We start from the raw sequence: 16,155 nt of genomic DNA on the forward strand, positions 1-16,155 counted from the left end.
CGGCGCGAGCCGGGCACGCGGGTCGTGCAGCCTCGCAGAGAAGAAAGGATTGAGGATGCTGGAGCGACGTCCCTCGCCACCTCTTCTTCTTCACTAGATGAGCTGCCTCGAGAGGTGGGCGGGGCGGGGAGCAAAGCTGGAGGAGAACTGCTGCATCAGCAGCCTGGATGAAGTCGCTGGTCCGGTCCTTTTGTTTTTGCACTTTCAAGTTTTGGATTACACACAATATTCCCATTATTGCAAATCCATGTTTGCAGGGGGTTGTGTTGGCCAAAGCAAAGGGCGGGAGGGGCAGGGGGGCGATCTAGGGCAATAGAGGGAAAGATAACATCTCAAGACCCGAAGATGTCTCAGTGAGTTCAATGCCCGTGGCTCAAGGGCGTAACACAGGCCCCCACAGCCCCCGCGAGTCCCCTCAGCACAGCACTCTAGCTGCAGAGCTCCTGATTGAGCTCGGAGGGGGCCCCTCCATGTGCCTTGCAAGGAGCCCCCGTCAAGTTTCGTTAGGACACTGCCGTGGCTGACATCTGCTGTGCACGAGCACGAATCTTAGCAGGACCAACCAGGCTTTCGCACCGCCAGAGCTTTAAACTGGCTGGTACTCGGGGCCGAACTGGGAACCAAAACCGGCCGTAGCAAGGAGCTCGGTCGGCCCCCCTGGGGGGTGGGGTGCCGCCGAGCTCTTTGCCAGGGCCGGTTTTCGGCCGATATTGTTACAGGGCCGTAAAAAAAACGGCCCCCAGGGGCCCAAAACCGGTCCCCACCCGTGCAGCACACCAGCGCACCAGGGGATTGCCCGGTGCCCGCTACGGCCATTCTGGCCCTGCTGGTACTGTCCGGTTACGAAGTACCTGCACTTCTTTAATTTGAACGGTCGAGTACCTGCACTTCTCAGCATTGCTGAAAAATCATTTGATAGGAGAGTGCCAGCACTTCTCATGAGGAAACAGGTTCTCTAAATAGTGAGTGCGTGCACTTCTGTATTTCCATTCAAAGCACTTTATCCCTCTGACAGCTGTAAATCCCTTAGAAATTGTCAATAATTACGCATATAAATATATATCTATATATATTATTTGGGTGTATTCTTAAGAGTCAACCTTTAAACTTGTAGCCAATTTGCAGAGCAGAGCTCAGCTGCAGACTGTACCCTGCACCTCCATGGTTAGGTTTTTCCACAGAAAAGTGGCGGCTAAAGCTGGGTTCTTTGGTGGGCGAAGACAGATTCCTTGATAATGAGGACCCATTGTAGAAGCCTCACTGTTGCACTTCAGTTTGCCTTTACTCATTGACTGATTGACAGATCTGAGTTTGAGAGCGGTTTTCTTGGAAGCTGCTCTTTCTATGCACTGACAGCCGATGTCCATTAGCTTTGGGGTCAGTGCATAGGACTTTGAACTCGATTCTCGGTTTCACCGGGAGGGGATGTGGTAGTGCTTTCAGGACAGGTGCTGCGTGGTCTCTGGCCCTTAGATTCAGGCAGGGTCCGGCAGCCCAGTTCAAGAACCTTTAACTTGACAGTGGTTCCTATCTGAGACTGCCTCTGTGGACCTCGTTGCAGTGGTCCCCAGTGGCGGCTCAAAGGTCCACCTGTTGGTTGGACCACAGTAGGACAATTTTTTTCACATGTAGCAATTTGTTTCCTTCTAGCTCTTGCAACATGTAAATATCAATCACGTGTAATTCCTTTTGAGAGAATAAATGTCAAATTAGATGAAATTGTCAACCTCATAAACACCAATAGTTTGTTTTGTGAAGTAAATTAATCTTGGCAAACGTAATGCGTTCAGGCTGCAGTGCAGATAGGGTTGGTAGAACATCACATGGACCTGAGACAGTATATTATTGGTGCAGGCCTTTAATTTAAAGTTTAGATCATCCTGGAAGTTGTCATCTTGGGCACTTCAACTGAACCAACAAGCCTGTCATATATCATCTCTACAGAGACCTTGTTCAAACTGCTGCGATGCCACTGTATAATTATGCGTAAGAGGCACAGGAGGGAATGCTCTTTTAGAGAGCACTGTGTTATGGTTTACCGATGATCACCCAACAGGAGCGATTTCTCCTAAGAGAGGCCAAAGATTGGATGAGCATTTCACCTTCAAGTTTCAATCTGCACTTGCTCACACGTTTGAAGAAAAAAAAACTGCGATTTTATGAAATTCTACTCTTACCTTCCATGCAAAAGTTGCATAGGATGAGAAAAATGCAGAGGGCTAAGGAGATTGATGATAGCATTTTAATATTAATGCAGCACTAAAGAGCCATATTTGAAATCTCACTGAAACCAATACAAGTAACCATAATTGCCTGTGTGTACTCTCAGGATATCCATGCTGCAGTGCCCATCACAGAACCGTCAGCGAAAGCTAGACAGCAGGCCGCGTATGGGCTTTCCCTCAAAATCGGAGTTCCCAGCTCCCTGCCACCTCTTTGTGATCTTGGGCAACTCAGTTACTGTAGCTTTGATGTTATTCAATAATGCAGAAGGAACAGGGCAGATGGAGAGACAAGCTGTAAGAGCCTCAGACAGGGAGACCTGTGTAGACCCAGCCACAGTGCTGCTTTCCAAGGCTTGAGACTGTGAGAAATATAGACCCGAGCCCTGAGAATTTAAGTTCAGTGCCATTTGAGGGATGGCTCTGCTGTTTACACCCAATGTCTGCACAGTCTGTAGAGCCTTGGATTAAACCTCCTTGACCAATGCAAGGACTGTAGTTCTGTGTCCTATCGCAGGAACTTTAGTCTGGCTCTTTGAGGCCAGCCGGTGCGGTTTGTGATCTGAGATATAGCTCTGCTGTCTAAACGTTAATGACTGTGGCCTCTGTGGAACATGAACAATAGTGCGGTTTGCTGATGCTAACACCTGAAAGAGCCAGGTGACACCATTCATACCAGTGGCTGGATGTGTGAGCCTGTAAGATTTGTGTGGGATAGCACTGCTGTTTAAAACATCAGCCAAAGGATAGGCCTGCTGTAGGAGGAATGAGTATGTACATTCTGAGTCTCCACATTCAAAAATTGTAAAAGTTCAAGAAAACCCTGTCCTTAAAACCAGGCTTATTCACTGAATAATTTTAGTGGTACCAGAAAATCCCAAATACAATACAGGGCTAGTCCCTGTGCAAAGGCATAATTGTCCACAAAATTTCTGAAAAGATCTCCGAGAGAGCTCCTGAGAACTGTGAGCTCCCACTGCCTCCTTTTAAACCAGTCTTTTATTCCTAAAGAAATCAAGGCATGAAGTGCTTTCAAATTTACTACATGCCTTTATATATACATACACCTAACTCCAGCTGCGCACACATACAAGGTGGCAGGCCCACCCCTGGCCAGAGGAACTCTAAGACATGTTATCTGGTCCCAGCACCCACCACCTCTGCCAGTACCACAGCTCCTTTCCCAAATATCTGTTTTCTGCCCTCCACTCAGCTCCTCAACCTTGAATCCTGGTACTTCTGAAAAATAAGACGTTGTCCCTCACCATTTCGGCCACCTTGCCTTGTTTACCAACCAGCCTAGGCCAGCGTCTTCCCTCCGTGGTATTTTACTGGGCAGTATGGGCATCTAAGTGCGCAGCTGTTGTGGTCTGCTGAGACACTCAGTTATACAGATCAGTAAATTACCAGGGCAGTGTTCTCAAACCTATATTCCTGTCTCCATATATAGACAGAGGAAGCCTTTTACTTTCTCACTGTTCACGTCAAAAGACTGAAGAATACAGCCACCTGCTTGGCTAGACAGGCATCTATATATTTTTTATTTATAGATTTATGAGTGTTTTATGTAGTGCAGGCCTGGCATGGTCAGGTTGGATTAATGTGCATCACAATAATAAAGAAAGTATTCTTTCGCAAGTGACATATTCAAATATAGGCAGGACCCTTGGAATGATGCAATTCTGCGGCTGCAGTTCTTTCCGCATGATTATGGATTTGCTGCATTTGCCACATAATCAATCATCTGCTTAATAATTAGCATATTTTAACGAAAGAATTGTTTCTAGTTAAAATGGATCAAAAGTTACTAAAAGCAGTGGAAGTCCCTTCGCCAGAGTTGACTCATCATCATCTTTCAGTTGCTTATTGCTGTATTTGATTGTTAAACTAGTACTAACAAAGTGAAATCTTTGCCCATCCAGTACACCATACGGAAACATTTAAAAATAATGAAGTAATACTATCACAAATATGCGACACTAGTCTGCATAAGTTGCCTTTTCTTGCCAAATAATTTAGTCAACTGCAACATAATTTGATCCCCCAATGCCGCATAATTCTAATGGCCCCGAATATAGGTTATGAGAGTAGTTATAGAAAGAAAGCGCATGTCTTGGTTGTGAGAATGCACAACATGATGCCCTGAGGAGGAAACACGAAAGGTATTCCTATTCTGCAGTTGTTCATAGCGCTTATTAGACAACAGTAAGGAAAGTTAAGGAATAACATCGATAGTTTGCTTTGAAAACAAGAGTAGAACTTGCGAGGGGGGTGAACGATTGCTTTGAATCGCAACTGGTAGTTCTGGCGCTCAGAGTAGCCAAGTAGTTTACCATTCCATCAATCAATCAATCAGTAGATTTGTAGAGCGCTTCTTGTCACCCATGAGCGTATCCAGGCACTGGCAGGGTCCGGCTGATTAGCCCAATAGCCAAGTCTTCAGGGACTTTCGGAACTCTGGAAGAGATGGGGAGGTCAGTACATGAAAGGGTGGTTTCCATATCCAGGTCACTGACCCTAGATCGGGTATATGGGTCAGAAGTACACCCATGAATAAAATATGAGAGAACACAGCGAGTGATATATATGTTCAGTCTGTAATATTAGTGGGGGGTTCACTTTTTCCTTTTCATTTCTTCAGACGTTTCTTTGTGGGCATTTAGACATGTACTGAAAATGTTATATTTGGCTGGTTTCCGGAAGCCGCAGACAAACCTCAAGAGGATCGACGGCTAAGGGGTTCCTCCGATCAGTGGCATAACTATTCTTGGTGCAGCAGGTGCAGCTGCACCGGATCCACAGGCCTTAGGGGCAACTGCACTCTAGTTACTGGTGTCTTTTATCAACCAAAGAGATGTTAGAGGGGTAATTTTTTTTTGCTTTCCCTCAGTGCCCATGGTGCCCTTGCTAAGCCACTACTTCCGACAAGCTAAACAACATTAAAAAGCCCCACCCTAATTGGCGCAGCGCCTCTATCATAATAGGTGGCAGCACCATATTTTCTCACTGCAGCAGTGATCCTTCATAGACATGTACAATTAAAAACTCTGCTACTACTACCTTGGTAACACAGTATGATAGCCATTCCTAATTTAGGAAAAAAGTTAATTTCTGTCTTCTTTTGAATTAAAAAACATGAAGCCCCTTGGAGACACAGACAGTGCCATCTTAAGGATTTTATGGCCTTGGGCAAGACATACCTTAGGGGCTTTTGAAAGATGGGGGCCCCTGGACAATTGCCCACTTTGCCCATGCCTTAAAAAATTATCTTAAAAAAAGAACAACTGAAGGACAGAATGTCAAACATTCGCCCCAGTACAGAGATCTGGGCCTATATCCATCGTTTTTTTTTTCTCCCCATGCCATTCCAGTTTAAACCGAGCCATATGAAAATCAGTCTTGACCCTGTGCACAATGGGAACAGTCCAGCCCGAACTGCCAGGCCATGTCTTTCCGTGACCGCAAATAAATAGCTTGGTACCGGTTTCTGGGTTTCACCCCTCATCATCCAGGCTAGCTTGACTCCAGTGGCATGGAAAGCACGGGACCCATGTCTGGGCATACCCGTCCCACTCGATTGACATATGCAAAAAGAACAGTTTATGGACAGGATGTCAAAGGGAGGACTCAGCTTGGCAGTTCGGGCTGGACTGTTTCCATGACTGATTTGCATATGGCTGGGTTCAAACTGGGGTGGCATGGTGAGCAAAAGAATGATGGATTTAACCCAGATCTCTTGACAGGGGGTGAATATTTGATTCAGTCAGCATTCCGTCCATCATTTGTTGCTGCAGCACTTAAAGTGTCTCTGGAAACAGAAATGTTTTTTTGAGGCCAGCACGGTGGGTGTGAACTGAATTTAGAGTGAGATACTGTTACCTGATTTGTGCTACACCAACAGCGGTAATACACAGAACTTAGTGGAATGTATATGCCAATCTCACATTCTGCATGAAGTTATCAGGAAACAACTATGAACAAATATAACAATCCAAAATACAGAATTTTAAAATTTCAGACATGCTGCTAAAGTCTTTGGAATGGTTGTGAAATTATGACAGTGACTTTTATTCCAAGCCTTTGGACCATGATAAAGTTGAACAAAAATTGATGAACGGGTGAATCCGACCCATGAGAAAATCTGAAACTGTTGCAGCCTCACAAATCTTCGATCGGACAGATTGTACTAGTCTATTTCTATTGAAGACATTTGTCTGATTTGTTAGTGTGTGTAATGACACCTCTGATCTGTGACCAGTCACACACTCTTGACTGGGGCAAGGATCTGGTTGCTTTGTAAGCCCTTCTCTCCCCAACAATAACTTTTAATGCAAAGGTGGCTTGGATTTCTTACAATCTGTGTACCAGGGGTAGAAGAGAGGGTTTCTGAGTGGAGGCATCCCACCTGGCGGTGCCCTGGCTGTGAGAACATTTCAAATGAGCCCTCATCAGGACTTCCAGGTCGGCCCGGAATTGTTAACTCCGAGTCCCGCTCACGGATCACATGTTCTTTTTGTTTACAAACCATCACTAATGACCTTGGCATTGTATGTTTCACACACCCCAAGGGGTGATGAATGCCTCAGAAGCATTTTTTTCACACATATATTTGCAGTTTTATATATCCAGGGCATGGCCCGAAGGCCTTAGAGCGCTTTCAAGCAGTAGCATGATACAAGGGTACAGCAAGTTACAGTTACGATAATTACGTTCAGACATATTGACTTGGTAGCTGCGACCAGCACAAACTGCTAACTGTCCATTGGTTCCCCATTGAAGCCAATTCAAAACTGCCTGCATTGTCCACAAGATGCAACACTCCCACTCAACCTCCTATTTAAAGGAGAAACTGAAAATCTCTGGAGCAAATAGGGGTTCTAGAAATGCCCAATCTCTGCTCCTAGTACCCCCTACCTTCAGTCGAGAATGGCACAAGAGGCAGTCATTCTGTGGTAGTGCCACAAGAATCTAGAACTCCTTACCTCCCTCCCTCCGCCTAACAACCTGCACAACCACCTCAGAAAGGACCTCAGGCTCCTCCTATTTGACAGACACCTGGGTTATTCACACACAACCACACTGAAGTACTCTATCCAGGAGACGAACCACCTTCATTGTGTGTCCCCACCATCCATCTTAATCAGTGCTTGAACCGTGTACATCCCTTACAACCCTAGCATGTGCTGCGTGCAGTAGAGGTTCGGCCACAGGATGAAGATGTTTGCCAGCAGGGACTGCTTCCAGGACCACCATACTAGTGCTCCTAAGTGTCTTCCTTTCTGCTGTCTGTGCAGAGGTTCCTCCGCATGTGACCAATATTGACTGTCCATCCATGTGTCCTTTTGATTGGGAGTACTTTTGATGGATGTGTACATTCCGAGTTTGGTACATGGACTTTTTTATTTATTTGTAATGTTCCCTCCTCTCTTTTGTGGCCATGTGTGTGTTGCAAGTGGTTCTGACTTAAATTCACGAAAATAGAAATACTAACAATAAGTACCTGACCATATATGGCCAGTAGCATGGGCAGAGACCACACCATGGGCTTGCAACCCTTCACACCGTCTGTGTCAGCATTGTATGGTTCATTTCACCCAAAAAGTCTTCTTTATGCGTCTTCATATATTGTGTCCAAATAGACAGGTTTGTTTTTTAAGGCTGTGTTCTCCTAAGTCAATACACTCTGGCATGGATCATAGTAGTTTGACTAGGGAAACAAAGGTTAAATGCTTCTTGTACAGTTCTGGTTACAATCTTCTTGCTGAGACGCCCATAGGATGACTCTTTACCAAAAAGCCTTTCTAAAACCATAAGCGTAGCTACCGTTGATGCAGCAGGTGCAGTGGCACCAGGACCAAGAGGACCCACAGTATTGGTGTCTCTTATAATTCAGTCAACAGCCATTTCCTTCCTTGCACTAGGACACATGGCATGTTACTAGCTAAAACCGATATATGCTCGAGCACATGTTGTATGTTAGTACCTATATCCTTCTATCTGTACGGATATTCAGATTTTAATGTAAATGTTTTGGTCCAGATTTTTAATAATTGTAATTATTTGAGCTAAGATGTGTCTTTTCTGGATGTCTTGTAATGACTCGGAAAATTCTGAGGTACTGGTTTGCCCTAGGTGGCCTGGTGCATACTTTATATAACTTCAAAAATAAATATTACTGAGAATTGTTATTTGTGTGGTCTGCCTCTCCTGGGTGTAAAGATATCTACCCTTGTGTCTCTGCAGGACTTCTACTCGGCCATCCTCAGAGTGTTGGGTGATGAAGATGAGGAAACAAGTCAAGAGTCCAAGTTGCTGAAGGGCCTGAGCATGCTACCGCAGATCTGTGAGCTGCACCAGGAGATCCTGGGCGAGCTGGGGGAGAGGCTGGACAACTGGTGAGAAAGGACGGATGAGTGATATCCTCCCCACTGTGCATGTGCTCCTTCCAGCACACTGAGATGACAAGGCGAACCCCTGAAAAAATATACTTTATAGGTCAGAGAGAAAGGGGGAAAAGACAACCAAAAGAAAAAAAACACACTCCCTCAAGTCTAACCCTGAGCGTAGTTTGCGTAGTAGCGCTATGTGTAGCTACGCGATGTGCATTTCGCACTACGCAAGATACGCATAGCTATGCGAACTGCGTAGTGCACTGTGCAAAATGCTGTTCGCACTGATTGCATAGTGCCAGATGCTTGTCCGCACTGTGCAATCATTGCAAACTGCATCTTGCACAGTGCAAGCGGTCGTTTTCTGCCGCTCGAGTAGATATGTACTTGAGCGGCAGCTTTCTCAACGCGGACTGGTAGTTTCTCATTGCGAGCGGTCGCGACCACTCGCAATGAGAAACCTGACCTCCCCGCGTTGAGAATCTCGCCGGGAGGTTTATTTTCCACACTCGCGATTGGCAACTTAATGTTGCTGATTGCGAATGAGGAAAAAGTCTCGCCGGGATGTTATTTTGCTCGCTCGCGGTCGCCAACTTGATGTTGAGGACCGCGAGACTGTGCTACGTGCAATTCGCGCAGCGTCTAGTTGCGCAAACTACACGAGCGTAGCGTAGTCCTATGCCCAGGGTTACTCAAGTCCTATATTTCTTTGTTATTGGCTCTCATAAACTCAAATACGGGGCATTAAAAACGTTCTTCTCCACACAAAATTATTTACTATTATTCAATATTTTATTTAGTTTTTTTCTTTTTTACTTATATATCACACTTTACATATAATCATTTCATTTCTTTTTACAACACTCTGCATATACATTGTTGTAAATATCATCGTGGTTTAAAAACTAGTACAATCTAATCTAATCTCAGCACCTGTATAGCAACAGCTAAGATTATGTAGTGAAACCAATAGGCAGTCCCTCACACGCTCACACCTCTCTCATCTTCAACCATATCCCTCACACACCACACACTATCACTCCACATCCCAGATCAACACTGCATGCATAGCTGGGGTGTCACACTCTCCGGCCAGAGAGTGTGACACCCCAGCTACCAGCACAGCAACCGAGGGTTGATGCCATCACCCTGTTTTTTCCATCTGTGCATGCAGTGTTGATTTTGCACCAGCACAGTATCAAGGAGCATTCCCCATTTCATTGGGGGTGTGGCCCATGCAAATGAGGAAACACTTTGCCTTTACATATTACAGACGCATGGTGGCATAGGTGGGGCATGGTGCCCAATTTGGTCTGAAAGCAGCCCTCTAGCCTGCAGCTCACTGGGATAATGGAAGCCAAACCACAACTCTTCTCACCCCAACCATCTAAATAATCATCAAAATATTTACCTTCACTAATGCAATAATATACTTATTACAAATATTTTCATAAATAAATCATTCTAATATTTCTTAGAAAAGCAAAAAACAGCAAATAACACAAAGTACACTGCAGAAATTCAATTTATTCCCCAATACTACAGAATTAATCCATCCAAAGAATGTAGGGTCATATTATCAAGAACCGGCGTTAAAATTATCTCCGCTTTAGCGGCAGGAACCTGCCGCTAAAGCGGCGATAATGGGCTTGATAATATGCCCTTGTGAATTCCAATAGAAGCCCAGGTTCTGGTGTGAACATGGGCTTCTATTGGAATTCTCCAGGGCATATTATCAAGCCCATTATCGCCGCTTTAGCGGCAGTTTCCTGCCAATGAAGCAGTGATCATTTTAACGCCGTTCTTGATAATATGCCCCCTAGTCCTTGGTTAAAAACAAGGCCACAGCTGTAGAAATCAAAGGCCAAACGTCAAAAAGGCTAGTTGTTTTTTTTCCTCCTTGTGTGGCCGCCAGTTATCGGCAATTTACAAGATGTTAATGTGCGTTTCACTGGAAGCCCCTGATTCCACCTTCATCAGGACACAAAGCAATAACACACTGATATAAAGAAAGCAATGTTTCAATCTCTGACTTCTGTTGTAAGGGGGCCGGCAAACATAAAAACCACTTAGAAAAAAAGAATGGAAATCCTCCCCATCACAGCCTGAAACTGTGTGGGGGAACAAAAGTCCCCTAACTAACAATGCTTGACAGCAACAGGCGCCTGTTCAAACGAGATGAACAATCATCAAGATACCAAAAACTTGATGAACTAAGGAAAGATGGCAGGCAGACTTGTGATTGTGCACAGGTGATAAACTGGCAGAGCTGGGCGCTGACCTGTGGAGGGGGCGCTGGCCTCAGGTGGGGGCGCTGTGTTTAGCAATAACTTATGATTGGAGAGATGAGGGGCACTTTTGCCCAGTGGTAGTGAGAGAATCCCAGGAAGCGGTCATGAGGTGTGTGGCACCAAAAAATGTTGTTGCACAGGGCTCCACCAGCGCTAAAGCTGGCCCTGTCCAAGTGTTTATGCCATAAAGGAATGCGCGGCTGTGACAGGTGAGCAGAGCCTATGGGATAATGCCAGAGTGCCAAAATGACCAGTCCAGCCCTGTCCCCAGCTAGGTTTGTGTTACAGAAATATCATACAGATACAAAGAGTGTTCACACACAGTGGGTAAGGTTGGATAGACAGAGCGAGACAGTGAAGTCAGGAAGTCAGTGAAGGTTGCAGCTCCTCGCTGTCCCTTAGAGAGCCTGCATAGGAAATAGTGTACAAGAGGGACCAGTGTTAGAGCTAGGGCGAGATAGAAAGTGGTATGAACTCAACAGGGAAATGTGGTAATGGGAGGCCAGTATGCAGGCCCGTAGTGCCTGTTTTTAGGTCGAGCCTGAGCCAGCGTGCATGTGCTGCTCTTCGAGACTTATTGTAGAAGAGTAGCGAATAGAAACTCCGCCCACTCTCTGCACATGTTTGCAATTGGCTTGTGTCATTGTCTCTCCTAAATGCTGGCTTCTGATTCATCAATAGGCTTGTTAGTCCCTCCTTAGTACTGCCTCCTCTTCATTTGTAACCTCCCATAGCGACTGGCCCCTTTACTTCGAGTGTTACATGGTACATGTTATTTAGACTGGGAGCACTATTTTCTTTAATGAGTTTCTCCTACAGCCTTCTTTACCCCCCCCCCCCTCCCTCCGTTGTCGTGCCTTCTCTTCCTCATCCCCGTCCTCCCCGCCCTCCCTCCAGTTGTCTGTGCCTTCACCCCGCTCCGCCAGCCCTCCCGTTGTCCGTGCCTTCTCGCACCCGCCTGTTGTCCATGCCTTCCCCCCCCCCCCCCTCCCGTTGTCCGTGATGACTACCATTTGCAATGCAATAGGTCTCGCGTAAATGCAAGACCTATTGCATTGCAAATGCTTCTTTCACATAGAGTTTCCACGGTGGATTAAAGCCAGTGGAAGTTGTTTTTGAGGCAGGGGGTCTGCAAGTGCCACTAGCACTTTCTCCACCTTACCAAGGTAATTAGAGCGGTGGTAGGAGGGCTCCAGAAAGAGGGAGGAAAGATAGAGAGGAGAGCATAAGGAGAGAGAGAGAGCGGTGAGAGAGGAGGAAGTGATCGGGCTGACCCGAGCATTTTACCAGGGTTGCCTTTGGTTCCCAGTCCGGCCCTGCAAGTACAAAGTGTTTGCAAAGCACAGTGAGAAGTCATGGCCTTTGTAATGTCTTGTCAATTAGAAATGATGGAACCCTTTTGGCTCCAGATGGACTCCGTAGAACTGTGGCATAAGTGTTAGAGCAGAATGCACTGTAGGCTGGTTTAGAATGTTGAGTTCACGGTTACACGCAGAAGAATAAAGACGTGTATTACTAAGCTCCGTGTGTGGTGTAGTCCTTTGTGGGTACACAGGCTGGGGAGGAAGCTACAGCCCTGAGAAGGAAATGGCAGTCGACAGAGTGAAGGAATTGTGTAGAGTTGATGTATGTACGTTAACTGTGTGGATGAAGAGGTTGTGGTCTTAGATGTAGCACAGGGTAGGGTAGTGGTAGGGCTGTGAATGGTGGCCCGCAGTGAGGAGAGTAGTATCGCTGATCATTCGGGTCAGGAAATTTGGAGTCTTCTTAATAAAATTGAAATAGGTGAAGGGGGGTATTGTGATAAGGGCAGTATCAAGGGAGAAATGTGGGCATCTGAGATGGCCATGGAGGTACATGGAGTGTAGGGTTTGTAGTAGAAGAAAGGAAGGAAGGTGGCAGTGCTTAATTTGTAAAAAAGTATGCACCAGAGCCCTTCTCAGGAGGCCACTGCACCCCGCACCACCCATTGCCCCCTTCAGTGCTGTCAGTGACAGTACAAGCACAACTACCATTCATCACACTCCTACAAGTGTGACAATTCAGACTATTCTTGGCAACCCAAAATTATGAGAATGGCATGAGCAGCAGATGTTATTCTTTTTTTAATGGATATTGACTTATCAAACACTGTTGTTGTGTTCATCTAAAAAATGGACAGATAGCGCCACCATGTGGTGGACTATCACTTGAGCCAATGCTGACAATTAAGTGCCGGTGCTGAGCACAAGAAACCACTGGCTCAAATGAAGCACTGGAAGGTGGTAAGTCTTGCAGGGCCATGGCAGCAGGCAGAGGGGTTTGTAGCGACTCGGAAGGAATATGGTGGACGGAGAGAGCCACATAGCTGGTAGGGTGCAGAGTTGAATGTTGTGGCAATATATGATGGTAGGGGAGTTTGAGAGGGACCTGACAGTAACTATAGCGGACGGTTTAGGGTAGCGGCAAAGAAGGAGGGTGGTATGTCTGGCAAGACCATGACCGTAGATGGAGGGGATTGTAGTGTTTAATAAGGTGAAAGGGATGCAGAAGGTGTAGTGTGTAAGGTAAAGGCCAGGAAGGAAGGTGGTGGGTTTGAGAAGGCCATGATTTTAGGTGATGCATTTTAGGGTCAGTTAGAACACTCAGTGTGACTAATGGTTGCACTGACTTCCTGGTGCACATCATGAACGTTCCGAACGATCAGTTTTGCGACAGGAATAATTTGTTGCGCGCGAGCGCATTTCTAGGTTATCTCTACATACTTGCGCTTGGCTGTACACGAAGCAGTGTTTTCGCAGCCGCCGCTGATATAGTCCCTTTAACTGTAGGGCCATGAACAGAAAGAGGGGCTGTCGTAAATTTGCAGCCAGTTTGCAAAAGATAAAAGCTCGTTGGCGCGCTAATGCTTCTGTGAATTACCACATGGCCAGTTCAAAAACTCTAAATAGCCAGATAGTTCATAATTTATACGACAGTCTAATGCCATTTTAAATACCTCCGGGCTAGATTAATGCCAGCATTAAAGTCTAAAGCGGACCCCCTGCCGCGGCCTTTATTATAGACGAGGCACTGTACACTGCACGCCAGACTTCCCTTCCAGGCGAGCATCTGTTGCGCTCCCCTCGCCTCGGATCTGCGGAAAATGAAAGGATGGAATAGATGCAGGAATGGGGCTGGCATTAGCCCCCCATGGGTGGAATCGGGGGGCAACAGTGAATGTCTGAGGTGGGTAGAACTTGGGAGGACTCGTCTGGGAGCTGAAAGCTGCCCTGGTAAATTATTTTAACTCTTCACTGCCTGTTTGGTTGCATACTCTTGTTCCAGTGACTTTCCCCCCAAATGTCCTGCTAGCTCATTCAGATACGTGCACATGTTGCAGGTTGCACACTCATGAAAAATGTATTTATTTATTTTCACATTCAAGGATGATTATTGGTTAAACATCGACATGAATATGTATGCTGCAGGGGGGTAGCCTTCATTGATGCAGCAGGTGCACTGGCACCGGGGCCCAGAGCCCTTACGGGCCCATCCCCTGATTAATGCTGTTTTAAATACCCCAACTGCAGTCAAAGGGGCCATTTTCCCTACTTGCCCCAGGACATCCATGCTACGCTACGGGTATGTAAAAGACATAATGAAACATTTTCCGATTTTTTTCATCTTTTAAGTCTATTACTCAAGATTGTGCTGTATTTCCCTAACCAACCTAACTCCCAGAACACTAAATAAAAAATGATGTCTACACTGACCCCCCAAGTCAGGCATTATATAATGTGTGAGTTTTATAAGGATTGTGGTCTGCCAGGGCAGCTTTTAAATGTTGGCACACCTCAGTACTTTGTTGTGAAAGCATGTGGCACTATTATTTTTTTATATAAGATATCATCTGCAGAAAGGCTGCACGTGAGGGTGGTCCCCATGGGGAGGGTTGGGTGCAGGGTGTGGCCGTAGACCATGTGAGGTGGGAGTACACCTAACCCCACACTGCGTTTGGCCAAAGGCCCCACAGCCATTCTTCGAACACCATGCCCCTTATAGCAATGCACATCTTACATCACCATTAAAAAAAAAAACTTTAGAAATTCATTGAAAAAACAAATGTTAATGGGACATTATAGTTAGGTGAAAATGTCAGTTAAAACATACTATTTTACGTTCAAAAGTGTTTTTATTAAAAGAGCAGGTAATTTGAATACAATAATATGATGAACAATAGATAGAAAGAAAAAGATGAGAAGCGAAAAGAAAAAGAAAGAATAAAAGGAAGTCACGGGATATAATGTATAAAACATAATATTTAAAATACAAAAAAACGGTGTTTGTTGCCAGGGGCTGCCCCGGAAAGTGGATTAAGGTATGGAGAGCTTGGAACCACTATAGAGGTGATATATGTCCCCCACCGAGCAGGCAGACCGTTGATGAGGCTCATGTATCCCCCTGACCGCTAGGGAACACTGCTTGTAACATATATTGAAATGTGTACTTTGTGACCGATTGTGCCTGATTTCGCCTGCCAATGAACATCTGTTTTAAGACTGTCGAATTGGTTCAATAAAAAGAATTATAAAAAATAAAAAAATACAAAAAACACTGAAATTCACCAGTTATAGATTAGCCTTTGGTTTTTTCAGCCAGTCTTCTTTAACTATTGATCTCTTGTTATGTCAGTCTCATTTTTCTTTTTCTTTAGATTACAGGATGGGGCACTAGCACTCGAAGCGAACAGAGCAGCAATACATCTTAGTAGATATGGGGAAGTTCTGCTCTCTCCCATTCATGCAGCAGTTTTCTTTCCTCCCTGCGTTGCATGATGTTTACGTAAATCTGGACCTAGGTGTCTACTCTCATTGCGTACAGTGGTGGCTCGCATAGGGTGTGCTGCGGGGGGGGGGGGCACTGATTGCGTGCTGCCCTCCATTGATGCCTTTCAGCCCTCTAGCCCTGAAAGCAGTCATTTATACTCAAGCCGACTGGTGGTGGTGCCGTACGGCACGGCCAGCCCTACCCACTTGTACTTTACTAAGGCGCTATTATAGCTGCAGGCAAGTAGTGTAGATGCCAGGATTTTTGGCATCTAAGAAACAGTGACATCTTACCTGCAACTAACACGAGGCCAATATTTCCTGCTTGTGGGGCCAGTCTAGTGCCTCCAGATGGTGGGAGCAAGGGCCTAGAGTGCCACAGTTTATAATGCCTGGCAGTGCCAGCTTTATGTCCCTATAACTCAAAACTTAAGAAAATCGCCTAAAGCTGTGTTTTTCCACCTTA

General features: G+C 45.7%; 1 protein-coding gene across 3 annotated transcripts in view; it reads left to right on the plus strand.

The window, feature by feature from the left end:
• The window catches only part of FGD5 (FYVE, RhoGEF and PH domain containing 5), a 466,200-nt gene that overhangs the window by 282,614 nt on the left and 167,431 nt on the right, over nucleotides 1-16,155 (plus strand). For all 3 annotated transcript variants that reach the window (XM_085624451.1, XM_085624450.1, XM_085624452.1), the window contains exon 6: nucleotides 8,466-8,617. In XM_085624451.1, coding sequence (XP_085480577.1) covers nucleotides 8,466-8,617 — 152 coding nt within the window. The remainder of the gene's footprint in view (nucleotides 1-8,465; nucleotides 8,618-16,155) is intronic.

Source organism: Triturus cristatus, chromosome 9, assembly GCF_964204655.1.
Source record: "Triturus cristatus chromosome 9, aTriCri1.1, whole genome shotgun sequence".
Taxonomy (NCBI): domain Eukaryota; kingdom Metazoa; phylum Chordata; class Amphibia; order Caudata; family Salamandridae; genus Triturus; species Triturus cristatus.